At 34.6% G+C, this 14,138-nt stretch overlaps 1 protein-coding gene across 1 annotated transcript; it reads right to left on the bottom strand.

Annotated features, from left to right (window-relative positions):
• Window positions 1-4,091: 4,091 nt before the first annotated feature.
• On the bottom strand, window positions 4,092-13,380 carry LOC145319802 (uncharacterized). The gene is made up of 14 exons (XM_080162161.1): window positions 13,230-13,380; window positions 12,290-12,519; window positions 11,664-11,736; window positions 11,134-11,198; window positions 10,453-10,480; window positions 10,052-10,131; window positions 8,558-8,593; window positions 7,900-8,001; window positions 7,414-7,523; window positions 6,794-6,892; window positions 6,413-6,530; window positions 6,004-6,100; window positions 4,516-4,605; window positions 4,092-4,206 (listed from the first exon to the last, which is right to left on the bottom strand). Exons 1-13 carry the CDS (start codon window positions 13,282-13,284, stop codon window positions 4,535-4,537), a joined length of 1,164 nt encoding a protein of 387 aa, XP_080018287.1. The 5' UTR covers window positions 13,285-13,380; the 3' UTR covers window positions 4,092-4,206; window positions 4,516-4,534.
• Between the last annotated feature and the right edge of the window lie 758 nt (window positions 13,381-14,138).

Genomic DNA, 14,138 nt, shown 5'->3' with positions numbered 1-14,138 from the left:
CTCCAACGAAACATAAACCAATTATTTCTGTAATTAGATATTTAAAAAAAAAAAAACATTGAAAGTGCCACTAGAGGCCTCTAGGGGCGTAGCCGCTAGTATTATATAAGGTAGTAAGGTTTTTTGTTTTTTGTCTGAAGCTGTAGATCTCGGAAATTGCTGGTATGTTTTGGTTGATAAAAAAATATATTGGGGTAATTCTAGGTTATTTTCTGTACTTCCCTAGAGGCTAGGGGCGAAGAAACTCTTTCCTGTTATATAAAGTAGTAAGCGTTATTTTCTGTAGCAAAAGATCTTGCTAACTGCTGAACCGTTATGGTACTTCTTTACAGTGAAGCTTCTTATAGGTCCAGGTTTTTTTTCTTCAACTCTTTCTTTTTTAAACTAAAATTGAAAATGGGGATGTGGACTAGAGGCTTCTGGGGGCGTAGCCGCCAGTTAATTTTTAATTAGTTTTTGGGTGGTTTCAGGCTTTTAGTTTTTTGTCTGAAGCTTAAGATCACAGAAATTGCTTTAGAATAGTTATTGCTCGCATCGTATTATAAACAGCTTTCCGCGGATATAGAATGTACAATTATAAGATTAAAAGTTTTTTTAGCCCCGAGGGGCCGAAGGCACAGGCTAAAAAAGTGGTATTAGTCTTATGATTGTGCATTTTTATATTCGTAGAAAGCTGGATATAATTCGATCAAAGACATAGTTTTTTCGTATAGATGAGAACCGGTTCCTATCCACCGGATTCGAATGAATACGAGAAAATATCTTATGGTGGATTCAAAAGATACATACGTTGCCATCCCGTTGAAACTAGGGTCGCCACCTGTAGATTAAAGTAAAAACAGATTTATATAAACGTTTTTAAAAGCGAAGCTTTTTCATATATAAATATTTATAAATCTACCTAAAATGTAGAAAAGCTTAGTTTTTATAATCTGTTAAAAATTTAGCCTGTAATTTACCTTTTTCATTTAAAACATGTTTTTGTAATTTACAAATTATGTAAACTAAACTTGAAAAGAAATTTCATTTTTGCTATTAATTTAGGAATTTTTTAAAAAGGTATTTCACTGAAAAAAAATGTAAAGGATTTACTAGCACAGCTACTCTACAACTCATGATGTACGTAAGTCCTAGACTTACCTTACAATGTTTCAGCAATCTGCTGTGCATGGCAGTTTCAATCCTTGTTAATTAAATAGTATAAAATATTCTTGTAATCGCTTGTATAGCAGAATTATTTTAAGACGCTTTTAATGATTTTTTTCTTTCAACCATTTAATAAATATAAAATAAGGTCTTTCAAAATACCTTTCTCATTTAAAACAATATCACATTAAAGTAAAGCATTAAGGGGGAAAGTATTAAAAAAAAAACGGATCTACTGCAGTTCACGGTAAAATATTGCTGGTAACGAATATTGCCAAAAATCTACGAATTTTAAAGGCAGCTAGCTGCCAAACGGCTGAACGTACAGATCATACCCGCACACCAATTTAAGCGGTATAAGAAGGCCTACAAATAATCTGGAATAGCCAAGATCCAATGATGCACAGGGAAAGCTTCACTTAAGAAAAAACGCGTAAAATAGGCATTTTCCGCGCATTTCTCTACACTGCGAGATAATTATGCATTATTGATTTATGGCTATTCCAGATTATTTGTAGGCCTTCTAATGCCGCCTAAAACAGTGTGCGGGCATGATCTGTACGTTCAGCCGTTTGGCAGCTAGCTGCCTATAAAATTCGTAGATTTTTGGCAATATTCGTTACCAGCAATATTTTACCGTGAACTGCAGTAGGTCCAAAAAACTTTATGTCCCCAACTCGTTCCTGTGCCGTCTTTTAATTAAGTCTTTGAATATTCTACGTAATAATAATAGCGTCGCAAATATTAACGCAACCAAGTCGCTGCAAGAGCGGAAACAAATTTGTTAGCAGACGAAAAAGGTCCACACCACTGGATCCATATGGTTGTCTCTTAGTTATACATCTATACGGGGGACTGTCATTTACACATCCAGCAAATTTACAGTGGATGTGTTTTCGCCAGTGCAATGGATGTATTTATGACAAACTGAATTTTTACTGTAAATAATTGTAACCAGAATGTCCGTACGTCCATTTATAATACAACAGCAAATTTTTATGTTATATTACTTATAATTGTACACTGATTGTTCAGTTCTGACATTCTACAAGTGTTAATGTTGGTTTGTCCAACATTAACACTTTATGGATGTTGTCATCCTTGTTATACTAATATACATATAAAATGAAACTCAATAGGCTGAGTGGTTATCGAGATCATAACGAACATACAAAAAAACTGTAGCACATTACTTATTACCGTACAACATTCTAGTCTATTTAATGTCTTTTTATTTTTATTGAAAAAAAAACACAAAAAAAATAACACTGGAAAGTTTTCATATTTACATAAATTAATCGTATTACCTATCGCCTATACATATTTATAATTTTCACAAGTAAAAAACAAATTTTTTAATAAATTGCCAAAGCTATTAGGTAGGTATAATTTCTCAATACCAAATAAAAGGAATTACAGTGTAGAAAGGGGAAGTTCCACGAAATGCATTTCAAAATGAAAATTAGTGATCCAAGTAATTTTCCTAGTCTAGTTAATCTACAACTTAAATTAATAAAAAACACACTATTATATACAAAATATCATGACTTTTTAAGTTTAAAAGCATTCTCTTGTAATGTGTGCAAATAAAAAGTGTTTCTTATTTTCAACTGGGCAACAATAAAATGGCATCAAATTTAAACTAAAAATCAATTTTCTTATTACCTTAACAAATTTTGCATTTTTATAAAACTCACAAACTCAACTTTTCTTTTTATATTTTATGATTATCCTTATATAATCTAAAAGAAAATTTTAATCATCACTTATTTGAGTAGTAACTATCTTTACATTTCAAATGCACATCATGAAACTATTCTTTAAATTAAAAATCATAAATAAAGGTTATCATAAGAAAACAAGTCAAATATAATATCTTTCTTTATAAAGTTGACGTTAACATTGTGACAAAATAATACATTTTTAAAAGGGGGGGGGGGGGGGGGGTTAATGCAACCATCTCGTAATCAGTGAGCAAATGGCAGTTAGAATTCGAATTTCAATCTGGACTTTTGCATGAGTAATCCTTGGTAGGTCTATTTTCCCTAAATCAAACAAATAGTTGGAAAAGTAACGGCTGGCGGCTCAGCCGTTTAGCCGTTTTTTTGCCTATTTTCAGGGTAAATCCATCATCAATTACGTAATAATCAACTTTTTAAAACATATTTTTGGTTTAATTCATGTTAAATGATAGCAATACCCATTTTTAAAACTTCTAGTACCAACAGCTACCGTCTAGAACCGTTTGAAAGCGTTTTGGAGTGAAAAAGAATATTATGTGGAGATAGGTTTCGTGACTAATTTGCAAAATAGATATCAAAAAAATGGCAAAACGGCTGAGCCGCCAGCCGTTAGCCGTAACTTTTCCAACTTTGTTCGATTTAGGAATAAAAGACCTACCAAGGATTACGAGATGGTTGCATTAAAACCCAACCCTCCCTTAATATCATTAGGTAGTAAAAAAAACTAGAAGCAAAATAATTTGCAAATGTTCGTGGATTTAATGGCGAAAGTTGTTAACACAAAAAAGGTCATTTTGATTGAAGAGCATTTACTACGTTACATTTATGGGTCTAACGTAATAGATCCTATAACTAGTTCCACTATTTGTTTTAAGCTCCTTTCAATGCATGTCGCAAGCCACAAAACATGCTAAATGAAATTAACATTTTTTGGGAATAGTCCCTTTCATAACATCGCCCCATAAGGGGCGATTCGTCGTATTTTTAAAATGGCTTTTATAGGGTATTTTAGGTTATATTGGGTTAGGTGATTGCCCCACAGGGTTAGGTAATTGGCCCCGCAGGGTTAGAGCCCCCCCGCAGGGGCTAGAAATAGGAGAAAAGCTACTGTGAAGAATACGAAGAATCGCCCCGTAAGGTGCGATGTTACAATAGGGACTATACCCCATTTTTTTTTAAAGCGTAGAAACACTAAAAGGATACTTTTCCCTCCTTTACAATATCAGTTATCAAGAGGGTAATTCTTTTATATTCTGATGAATACAAGGATTATCTTAATATAACTGAAACTTTTTATGTACACAAACTATGGGAACTGTTGATAATATAGGTTTAATAAAAGAACAGGTCAGCAGGGGTGTATATTCTGCAAATTTAATTTTTCCCCCAAGCTGAAAAAATTTTATTCCCTCCCCCCCTTTTTAAATCAAATATCCCATCATTCTAAGGGACTTTAGTGATTGTAGATGAAAGGACAAGTAACTTTTTTTTGATTTTTAAAAATTTTCCTGTAACCTAAATTTTATCTGGTTTCACTACACTTTATTTTTCATTTTCCCCCCCACATTCTTATTTTTCATCCCCCCCCCCCTGAGCCGGGGCTCCCAAACAGAATATTACACCCCTGCAGATCAGGTAAATTTGATTTATGGAGCACTGATTCTCTTCCTCTTCACTGGTCTGGGACCATCTTCAGTCAATTCAGTCAACACCAGATCTAAAAATAATACATAAATGCGAAAGGTTGAATGATAAGTTACCAACCATAGGAAGTGTAGCAAAAAACAAGGATGACATCATCCGTAAGTAGCGAAGCCCAAAAATTATGGATGGGTTGGGTATTCGGAAAAAATAAACTATAGAGCAGTTTCATAAAAATAACAATCAACTAAAAAATCACGAAACCTTGCAAGATTGATAATGTGAACATCTAGGAATCGATCTAGCACCTCAACCAATAAGCAAATCTTAATGAAACTTTGTGGGGATATGTAAATTGCAAACTTATTTAATCCCTAAAAATATCAGCTGTTTATCTCGAATAGGAGTAAAGAAAATCATAAAAACTTAAAATCTAGGAATCGTACGAGCACCCCAACCAATAAGCGAATCTCAATAAAACTTAATAAGAGTATGCAGAATATGAAAGTAATCAACCCTTGAAAATTTCAGCCGTTTATCTTGAATAGGAGTTGAGAAAATCAAGAAAACTTAATAAATTGACGAATTGACGTTGAAAAGTTGATAGTAGCTAAGAAAATCACATTTTCCCATTCTGTATTTGACAGACGGACAGACATTTAGAATTATAGAGTAGCTTCGCTACTAACAATAAGACAGACAAACATTGAAAGTTAGTTTTATGTAGATAAGGTTGGTGTTCATGGAAAACCTGAACATAACAGACAAACTGACGGCCTAAGAGAGTAGTGGAGCAGATGCTTGCAGACAAAAAAAACAGGCTATTTTTCTTTAGTAACTACTGAGATAAACACAATTTCATTAAAAATTATTGTCTTCAGTAGCAGAAATATCACAAAAAAATCTAAGATAACAGGCAATGAAATAAAATTTTTCCTACTGAAATTTTATAGTTATCCTAAACAGCATTACCATCAGACTGACTGATATAAAATTATAGATTGGAATATACCCATTAGTCAGAGAAACCTTCACAAAAAAACTTTATGTGTCGTCTTAAATAGGAGTTAAGAATACTTTACCATATAAATGGACATTTTAAATAAGAAATATAAGAAAAAGAGTTTATGGGCTTTTGTCATAATTAAACAAACAATAAAACCAATTTTTAAACTCGTAAAAAGATGTTGTTTTGTATTCTATCATATTACTAAGACAAAGGGGGAGCTAGGTTGTGCTAAAATTCCGTAATGGTGTGAGTTTTAAGGCTTAAAACAGTAGTAGAATTTTTGTCTAGGTATACCTAGTTCTTTTCAATAAGGAATACACATATTTAGTGAATATTATCGTTCTACTACTGTTTTTAATCCTTAAAACTCACAACTTTACGGAATTTTAGCACAACTTACCCCCCCCCCCTTTTTTTTCTTTGATTACGAGATGGTTTCATTACCCCGGCCCCCCCTTTGTTTACCACGAGGAAGTGGTTGAAACTCTTCCTGATCATCTTGTTCAGCATCACTGCATCTGAGACCAAGATACTCTCTCTCCAACTCTACCTCGTCCAATTCCTAAACACAACATGTTGGAAACCACACTGGTTTGATTACTTTTTATTAGAGAACCTTTAATCTTTATACAATTTATTTATTCCCCTCCCCCCTCTAAACAGGGCCGCAATCCAACAAAAATCCTTTAAAACCCACGGAAATCTTTTTTTGCCATAGTTCAAAGACCTATGTTGAAACTGCTGTTTCCCGACTAATTTTGTTTGTGCTTTTTCTCTCAAATCTCATCCACCTCCCCCATTACAAGAAATCAATATTCTACTCAGCTGAACTCCTTAAAAAAACATTTAATGTATTAAACTATATTATAAGCACCTCTCCTTCCTCCATGGTGTCAAAGTCGAAATTGTTCTCATCTTCACAGTCATCATCCCATGTTGTCTGAGTTCTCTCCTTCATTGTCAATGACCTGGTTGAACCACTCTTTCCGAGCCTTAAAAAAAACATAATTTAATTTTTAGAGACAAAGTTACTTTACAAAGACAGTGTCAGTCCATCCCTTAGGTGATGCTGCTCTCTATTTAGTTCTCTCTCCTGTAACACTGTCATCTCACCTTTCCTGTCTCTTTTGTTCCACCCCCCCCCCCCCCCCACCCCAATTCTGTTCCTATTTTCGACTATTTTTTTCTCACTCCTCTCTCCCCTATTTAATGTTAGCATAATTTTGGCTTCGCCTATAGGATGGAACTAACAAACCTTGAAGAAATGGATGATTTGCTTCCACCTCCCCGTCCAAATCCAATTCTTGATTTTGCAGATATTTTTAGTCCAGTTATGCCCGTTGATTTTTCTGTCCTAAGATATAACAGAGACAAGTTTAGGTTTTATCTTTTGAAAGATGTTTTACCTTCCCTGAAACTAAAATCTACAAGTTACTAAAAAACTGATTAAACATTAAAACTCAAGAAATCAAATGTCTTATATAATAACTAGCGGCTTCACCCCTAGCCTCTAGGGGCTTTGCCCCAAGAGGTAATTAAAAAAGATTAAGTATTTCTGGTGCTGCCATTTTTTTGTGAAGTACCTAGTTTCCCCAGAAAACATTTTTTTTAAATTTTTTTTTTGTGGGGGGGGGGGGGGTAACCCCTAAAGAGTTGAATCCGATCGGTTTTGTGGTTACTGAGATCTTAAGGGAGGGACGGACGGACGGACGGACAGACAGACGGACAAACATTAAGCTACTTTGTATTATAGATGCCTGATCAGATTATTATGCTTTCCTGTAAGTTTTTGTTCCCTCCCTCCCTACAAATATCAAACAAAATATAAAAAGCATCCTTTTCTTCAAAAACTTTTTATCTCCAAATGACTTGTACCTGTTCCTCTGTGTGTTGACCGACGGTGGTGACATGATTCTTGACTCTGCTGACGATGTTCTCACTGAGAGAACAGCTGATGTTGTCTGAAGCCTCATCTTGGCAGAAACCTTATTAGTTAAATCTTAAGCAGGTCTGTAAATTATCACTGGTATCACACATTGTTTTACTCCTCGGGTAAAAAACTTTAGGCACTTTTATGTAGGTTTGATTAATTTGTTCCAAATATGTAGTGTTCAAAATTTCAACCAATAACTTAAATCAGCAGAAGGGGTAATTTAGTTCACCATCATTATGAATGTATACCAATTTATTACCCATTTGGTTGCTAACCGCTGGACCGATATGGTTCTCCTTTATCATGTATCTTGTCATAGGTCCTGGGATTAGTCCCCTCTTACACGATCTTTATATCTGCCAAATGACAAGAACAATTAAGGCAAGAGAGCGAAAAATTTCTAAAATACCTATTTAGTATTTACCGACCTGTTCTTTGGAACTACTGAGGTTCTGCAGCTTTTGGATTTCTTTTAGTGAATCTACGTGAGATTCTAGAATTTCAATCTGCTTTCTCAGATCAGGGATTATCTAAAAACAAAAATAATCTATTAGAAAGTTTGAACAATTTTCTTCAGACAATTTCCGAAAAATTGATGTATTTCATGATGTACAAAATTAACCCTTCTGTAGATTACAATTAGTGGTTGAAACGTTTGGATAGTCAACTTAATGAAACAACCAATAAAATTCATGTCCCTAAAGTACTTTAAAAGTACAATAATTTATTGCTTTTTCAAAAATAACATAGTTTTTGGCTGTGAATTTAAATGAACTCAAAAGCAAATATCTTTTTGTTAAATAATCTAGCATTCTAAAGTAGCATACATAAATTTTGTGTATTAAATGCAAATGGCCTTACAGTTTTGTTAATAGTTATTCTATTTCAGACTAACACGATTAAGAAATAGGCATACATGCATTAGTTGGGTTTTTGAGGCCACCCACTAAAAATGAGGATAGCGCAACTAAAGGTCTGAAGTACTGCATGTATGACAATAGGTTTTATTTTATCCAGAATTTATTTAAAATAAATTTAGATTTATTATTAAAATATTATCAAATACTTTGCTTAGTTCCAACTAACCTTATTTTCCGTTTCTAGTTGTTTAATTGTCCCATTCTAAAATAGCAAAATGAATAATAATATTTAAAGCATTGTTAAATAATGCAGTTCGGTGCATTTCAATGTGTCTCAGAATTAAGTAATAAACCCCAAGAACTTTTTTGTTCTAACATTGCTTAAAACCTAATCTTCATCGTAATCCAGGGGTGTATATTCTGCAAAATTGACTTGCTAAAGGGGGGAGGGGGGGGGGGGGGGGGGGTAAAAAAATAAAATATATGTGGTCGGGGGAAAAATGTAAAAATTATTAGAACTGAAAACATGTTTTCGATTTTTATCTCCTCCTTGGTGTAAAAAACTAAAAGAATATGAAAGAGGGGGGTTTTATAAATATTTTTAGTAGCGAAACTGCTCTATAATTCGAAATGTCCGTCCGTGACAAAGTGGGGGAAACGTGATTTTTTCGGCTCCTATAAAAGATAGACAGCTGAAATTTTTAGTGAAGATTCTTGTAACTTATGCCCATCTAATCTATACATTGTTTTGTCCATCTGTCTATTATTTGAGGTGCTAGATCGATTCCTACATTTTCATGTTATCGTGATTTTCTCAATTCCTTTCTAAAATAATGGCCTGAAATTTTCAGGGATTGCTTAACTTTACATTCTACATATTTTCCTTAAGTTTTATTACGATTTTTCCATTAATTGGGGTGCTAGATCGATTCCTAGATTTTTAGGTTTTCTCGATTCCTATTCAGGTTTTACGGCTGAAATTATCAGGGATTGAATATGCTCATATTCTACACATCTTTATCAAGCTTCAGTAAGATTTGTCTATAAATTGCGGTGCTAGATCGATTCCTAGATTTTAAATTTTAAGGTTGCGTGATTTTTTAGGTTTTCTGATTTTCCTATATTATCAAGATTAATGTTTAGCGTATGACACTGCTTTATAGTCACTTTTCCCGATATATATTCATAATTTTTGAGCTTCGCTACTTATGGATGTTGTCATCCTTGTTGAAAAAAAACCAGGAGGAAAAAAATAAAAGAAAAAAATGAATCGTGTGCAGAATATACACCCCTGTCGTAATCACTAATACTTTCTTTCTAGTTTTTGTAAGTTGTTTATTACAATAGTGGTTACTAGCGGCTACGCCCCTAGAGGCCTCTAGGGGCACTTGAGGAGGAGAGAGTCGAATTTGATAATTCAATTTCTTATTTTAGATTTTAAAAGAAAAAGTTAAAAAAAAATTTACGTTTGACGCTTATTTTTCGTTGAACTCTCTTTCTAAAATTGGTAAATTTTTAAAAAATTTAATTTCTCTAGGGAGGTTGGTGGTACCCTCCCCCAAAATAGTTATAAACCTTCCCGGGACATATGAGAATCTACCCTGTTAAGGAGAACCCAATCGGTTCAGCGGTTAGCGAGATCCTTCGGTACACACAGACAGACAGACAGACAGACAACCATCCTGTTACTTTAGTATAAGGATATACAAGGTTGCCTTACCTGCTTTTCGATTTGCGCCTTTAGTTGAATGATAATCTTGTCTTTTAGTTCAATAATCGTCTCATTCTTTTTTATCTTTTCTATTTAAAAAAATCTATTATATAGTTGAATAGTTATGTATCGCATCGTATTACCGACTGCATTTCCCCGGATAGTAAAATGAAAAATTAACAAAACTGGTTTTATAATTTTTCAGAATGACGCAGAACAGGCTTTAATACGGAAGATATTAATAAGTTTTGAAAGCTACTTTGAATCTTAGAAATATCGAGTTTCGGTATTGTTTTAGGCTATTTTTCGGGCGAAGTTGCTAGTTTACAATGTTATTCAACGATTTCTTGATAAAAGATAGAACAATGGAGAAAAAATTTAACTATTCCTTTTAGTCTCGTTATTCTTACCTCTTAGTGAGTTTATCGACGTTATCTCCTACAAATAAAAAACCCTCATAAATAAAGATTTCGTAAATAAGATGTTAAATTTCTGAAGGCGAAGCTTTTCTGTAGTTAGGGTCTTTACGTCCGTCCGCTTTTCCTCTTAAACTAGGCATGTAAGAATTGTCTTGGCGCTTGTCTTGGACAACAAGGTACAATATTTTAAGCGAAGTGCATCTATAATCAAGTCATAAAACTATAAGTATTTCTTTAAACAGAATCCTGTATTTACGCAGTTTGCAACAAGTTGAAATACTAAAGGTATCTTTATAAAAAATCATTCCTTTGTATCTTACTAGCGACTTCGCCCCTAGCCTCTAGGAGCTATGCCCCAAGATAGTGGCACTTTAAATGTTTTTTTTTATTTCAAATGATATTATATAATTATACATGTTTACAAATTTTGACAGATTTTTACTATGTTGCGTTGAAGTCTCTAAAAATATAATAAAAATTTTGATTTTTTATGATTTCTCTTGGGACGGGAGGGTGGTAGTACCCTCCCCCAACAGAGTTATAAACCTTCCGGGACCTATAAGAAGATACCCTGTTAAGGAGAACCGTATTGGTTCAGCGGTTAGCGAGATACTTCGGTACAGACAAACAAACAGACAAACATCGTTCTACTTCGTATTATAGATCACTTACCTTGGTATTTTTGTCAAACTCCTTTTTAATTTCCAACATCTTTTGAATCTCGAGTCTGCGCTTTTCTAAATTTAATACATTGAGGATGACAAAATCCATAAAAGCAAAGTTAAACAAATTAGACAGCAGTCAAACAAACGAACATTAACAAAAATAGTGTCATCAGTGCATAAAAATTTGTTATCTCCTGGTTATGAGTATAGAGCTGCTACGCTCTCAATCTATAACTGAAAACATCGTGCTGTTAAGTTTGAAATGGATAGGAAGATTCTAACAAGCCTAGATTAACGTCACGGATTGACAGACCGACCACTATTTTTTTACTTAGGGGTGTATATTCTGTAAAAGATTAATTTTCTTACCCTGCTGCAAAAAATATTTTCCCAGATTTTCGGTAAGTAGTTTTAGTCTAATTTTTAGGGATAATAGAATCAGCTGATGTTTTACATACATTTTATTTTTAATACACCCCCCCACCCCCTCTTAGCCGGGGATTCCGTGCAGTATATACACCCCTGTTATTCCTTTACCTTCCTTCGTAATATTATCACTGATTTTCTTAACAATCTCCTTGTTAGGGGCAGCTAGAGTTCTTAAAGCATCCTTGAAAGAAAAACCGACATGAATCGGGGGGGGGGGGGGGGGGGGGGAATGTCGTAGATAAGAAATAATCCTACGTAGGTAAACTATAATTAACTGGTTACACTAACTCTCATGCCAGGTTTGAAATCAATTCTGACACCGCAAAATTAACGATATTTTTCCAAATGTTTAAAAGTAGAAAAGTTAAGTTTTTAATAACAAAATTTAATCTGATTGATACGTAACGTAGTTGCATCTGTTATCTATAAAACAAAGTAGAACGATGTCTGTCCGTCTGAAGCTTAAGATCTCAGTAACCACTGGACCGATTGGGCTCTACTCTTCAGGGAATATACCTACTGGTCCTGTAATGGTTTTAAGTTATTTTCTTGTGGGGTGGGACACCCCCAACTCCCCCCAAAAAATGAAAAATACCCCCCCCCAAAAAAAAAATTTTTTTTTTACTTTTTCCTTTTTAAATCTAAAATACGAAAAATTAGGTTGATCAAACCTCTTGGGGCAAAGCCCCTAGAGGCTAGGGGCGAAACCGCTAGTAAATAAAATATTTCAATACCTTTCTAGTTGGAATATCAGTATTTCTTATAGAATTAACTGGTAGACCACTAGGAGTAGTTTGACTGGTTTTCATAACAGGCTTCAAATTACCAGTCCCTCTTGAAGACGATTGATATAAATTTTCTCTGAAAGATATTCTTTGTTTGGCGGCTGCTGCTGCTACTTTGACAGGTGCAGGATCTGGTTCTGGGGAGGGATACTCGTAGCTTTCATCCTCGTAATCTAATTCTAATTTTTTAAACAAGTATTAATCAATCATATTAATTTATAGGAATTTAATATTGCTTTTCTTGATAAACAATGAGAAACCTTTTTTATGCATAAAATACAAGAATACCATAAAACATAAATTTATAATTTATAATACGACAATCATAAAAAGAGATATGCAGCACGTACTGCGATTGTTGCTATGTTGATTTGATGAAAATCTGACACAGTCTATATTAACAAAAGTTTACCTAATGTTTTGATATTTTAAAAACTTCAAGATGTAAGATTTAAATTCTTTCAATTATATTCTGTGTAATAAAAAGGGAAAAAATAATGGAAGTTTGCATTTCGTGAAACTACTACTTTCAAATACTTTACAAGATCTTGTCTTGTGGGATATGTGCAGTTTGGTGAAGAATAACACCGAATGTCACGCGTCTGACATAATTGAAGTATTTTTATATAATTTCTCGTATTCATTCGAATCCGGTGGATAGGAACCGGTTCTCATCAATACGGATAAAACTATGTCTAGCATCGTATTATATCCAGCTTTCTACGAATATAAAAATGTACAATCATAAGATTGAAACCAGTTTTTTTAGCCGGTGACTTCGGCACCCCGGGGCTAAAAAACTAGATTTAATCTAATAGTTGTACATTCTATATCCGCGGAAAGCCATTTATAATAAGATGCGAGAAATAACTAATACGCCAATACTAACCTTCATCAGGAGCTAGCTCCATAACAAAGTTTTCTTCTTCGTCGCTTAATGACATTGTCCACGGAAACTTCAGATTTCTAATTATCTAGGTAATATATTAACAAACAAATCCTTTAATAATAATATCCTTTTAAACAAAGTAGCAGGAAATCTGTCTGTCTGTAGAAAATGAATTTATGTTATAGCAGGGAGCTAGGGATGTCAATCCTTATAATTATAAGTAACAGGATGTCTGTCTGTACCAAAGGATCTCGCTAACCGCTCTGAACCGATTGGGTTCTTCTTTACAGGGTAGCTTCTCATAGGTCCCGAAAAGGTTTATAATTATTTTAGGGGAGGGTACCACCACCCTCCCAAAAGAAATCGTCCATAGACAAAAATTACCCCCCACCCACCTCTACTACAGCAGCAACACCATCAGCAGCAGGAGCAGAGCCAAGAACCAACAACTACAATCTCCCGTCCTTCCGAGAGATACATCATCAACTCCCAGAGGTTTTTCATCATCTCTGACAATGAGGACTCCACCTCAGCTAAACTGTGTTTTTAAACTGGTCGACAAAGAATAAGACAACTCCAGCCTGTCTAATTCGGCTACTTCTACTTATTGCTGGAATCGAACAAAATCCTGGTCCCAGTGACATATGGTTATGTCCACTCTGCTCCAAAAGAGTATCAACCATCTCGGTTCAGTGCTCCACCTGTGAAAATTGGCTCCACGTCAAATGCTCCGGTTTTAAAACATCTAAAGAAAGGAGAAACTTTACACACTGGACTGGACCATGCTGTGCCCCCTCATCACCCCCAACACCCCCGCAACGAGCCCCCCCGCCCCCGCAACGAGCCCCCCCACCCCCGCAACGAGCCCCCCCACCCCCGCAACGAGCCCCCCCGACCCCGCAACGAGCC

Source organism: Acartia tonsa, chromosome 5 (assembly GCF_053477335.1).
Source record: "Acartia tonsa isolate MP-2025a chromosome 5, ASM5347733v1, whole genome shotgun sequence".
NCBI lineage: Eukaryota > Metazoa > Arthropoda > Copepoda > Calanoida > Acartiidae > Acartia > Acartia tonsa.
This window is presented reverse-complemented; position numbering and strand designations above follow the sequence as displayed.

What these genes read in the sequence shown, in the direction of transcription:
- LOC145319802 (XM_080162161.1), bottom strand. Translation starts at nt 13,284, where the DNA reads ATGTCATTAAGCGACGAAGAAGAAAACTTTGTTATGGAGCTAGCTCCT. An exon ending in AACTAGAAACGGAAAATAAG is followed by an intron (nt 8,002 to 8,557) that starts GTTAGTTGGAAC and finishes TTTTGTTTTTAG; the next exon opens with ATAATCCCTGATCTGAGAAA. An exon ending in GTCAACACACAGAGGAACAG is followed by an intron (nt 6,893 to 7,413) that starts GTACAAGTCATT and finishes GTTATATCTTAG; the next exon opens with GACAGAAAAATCAACGGGCA.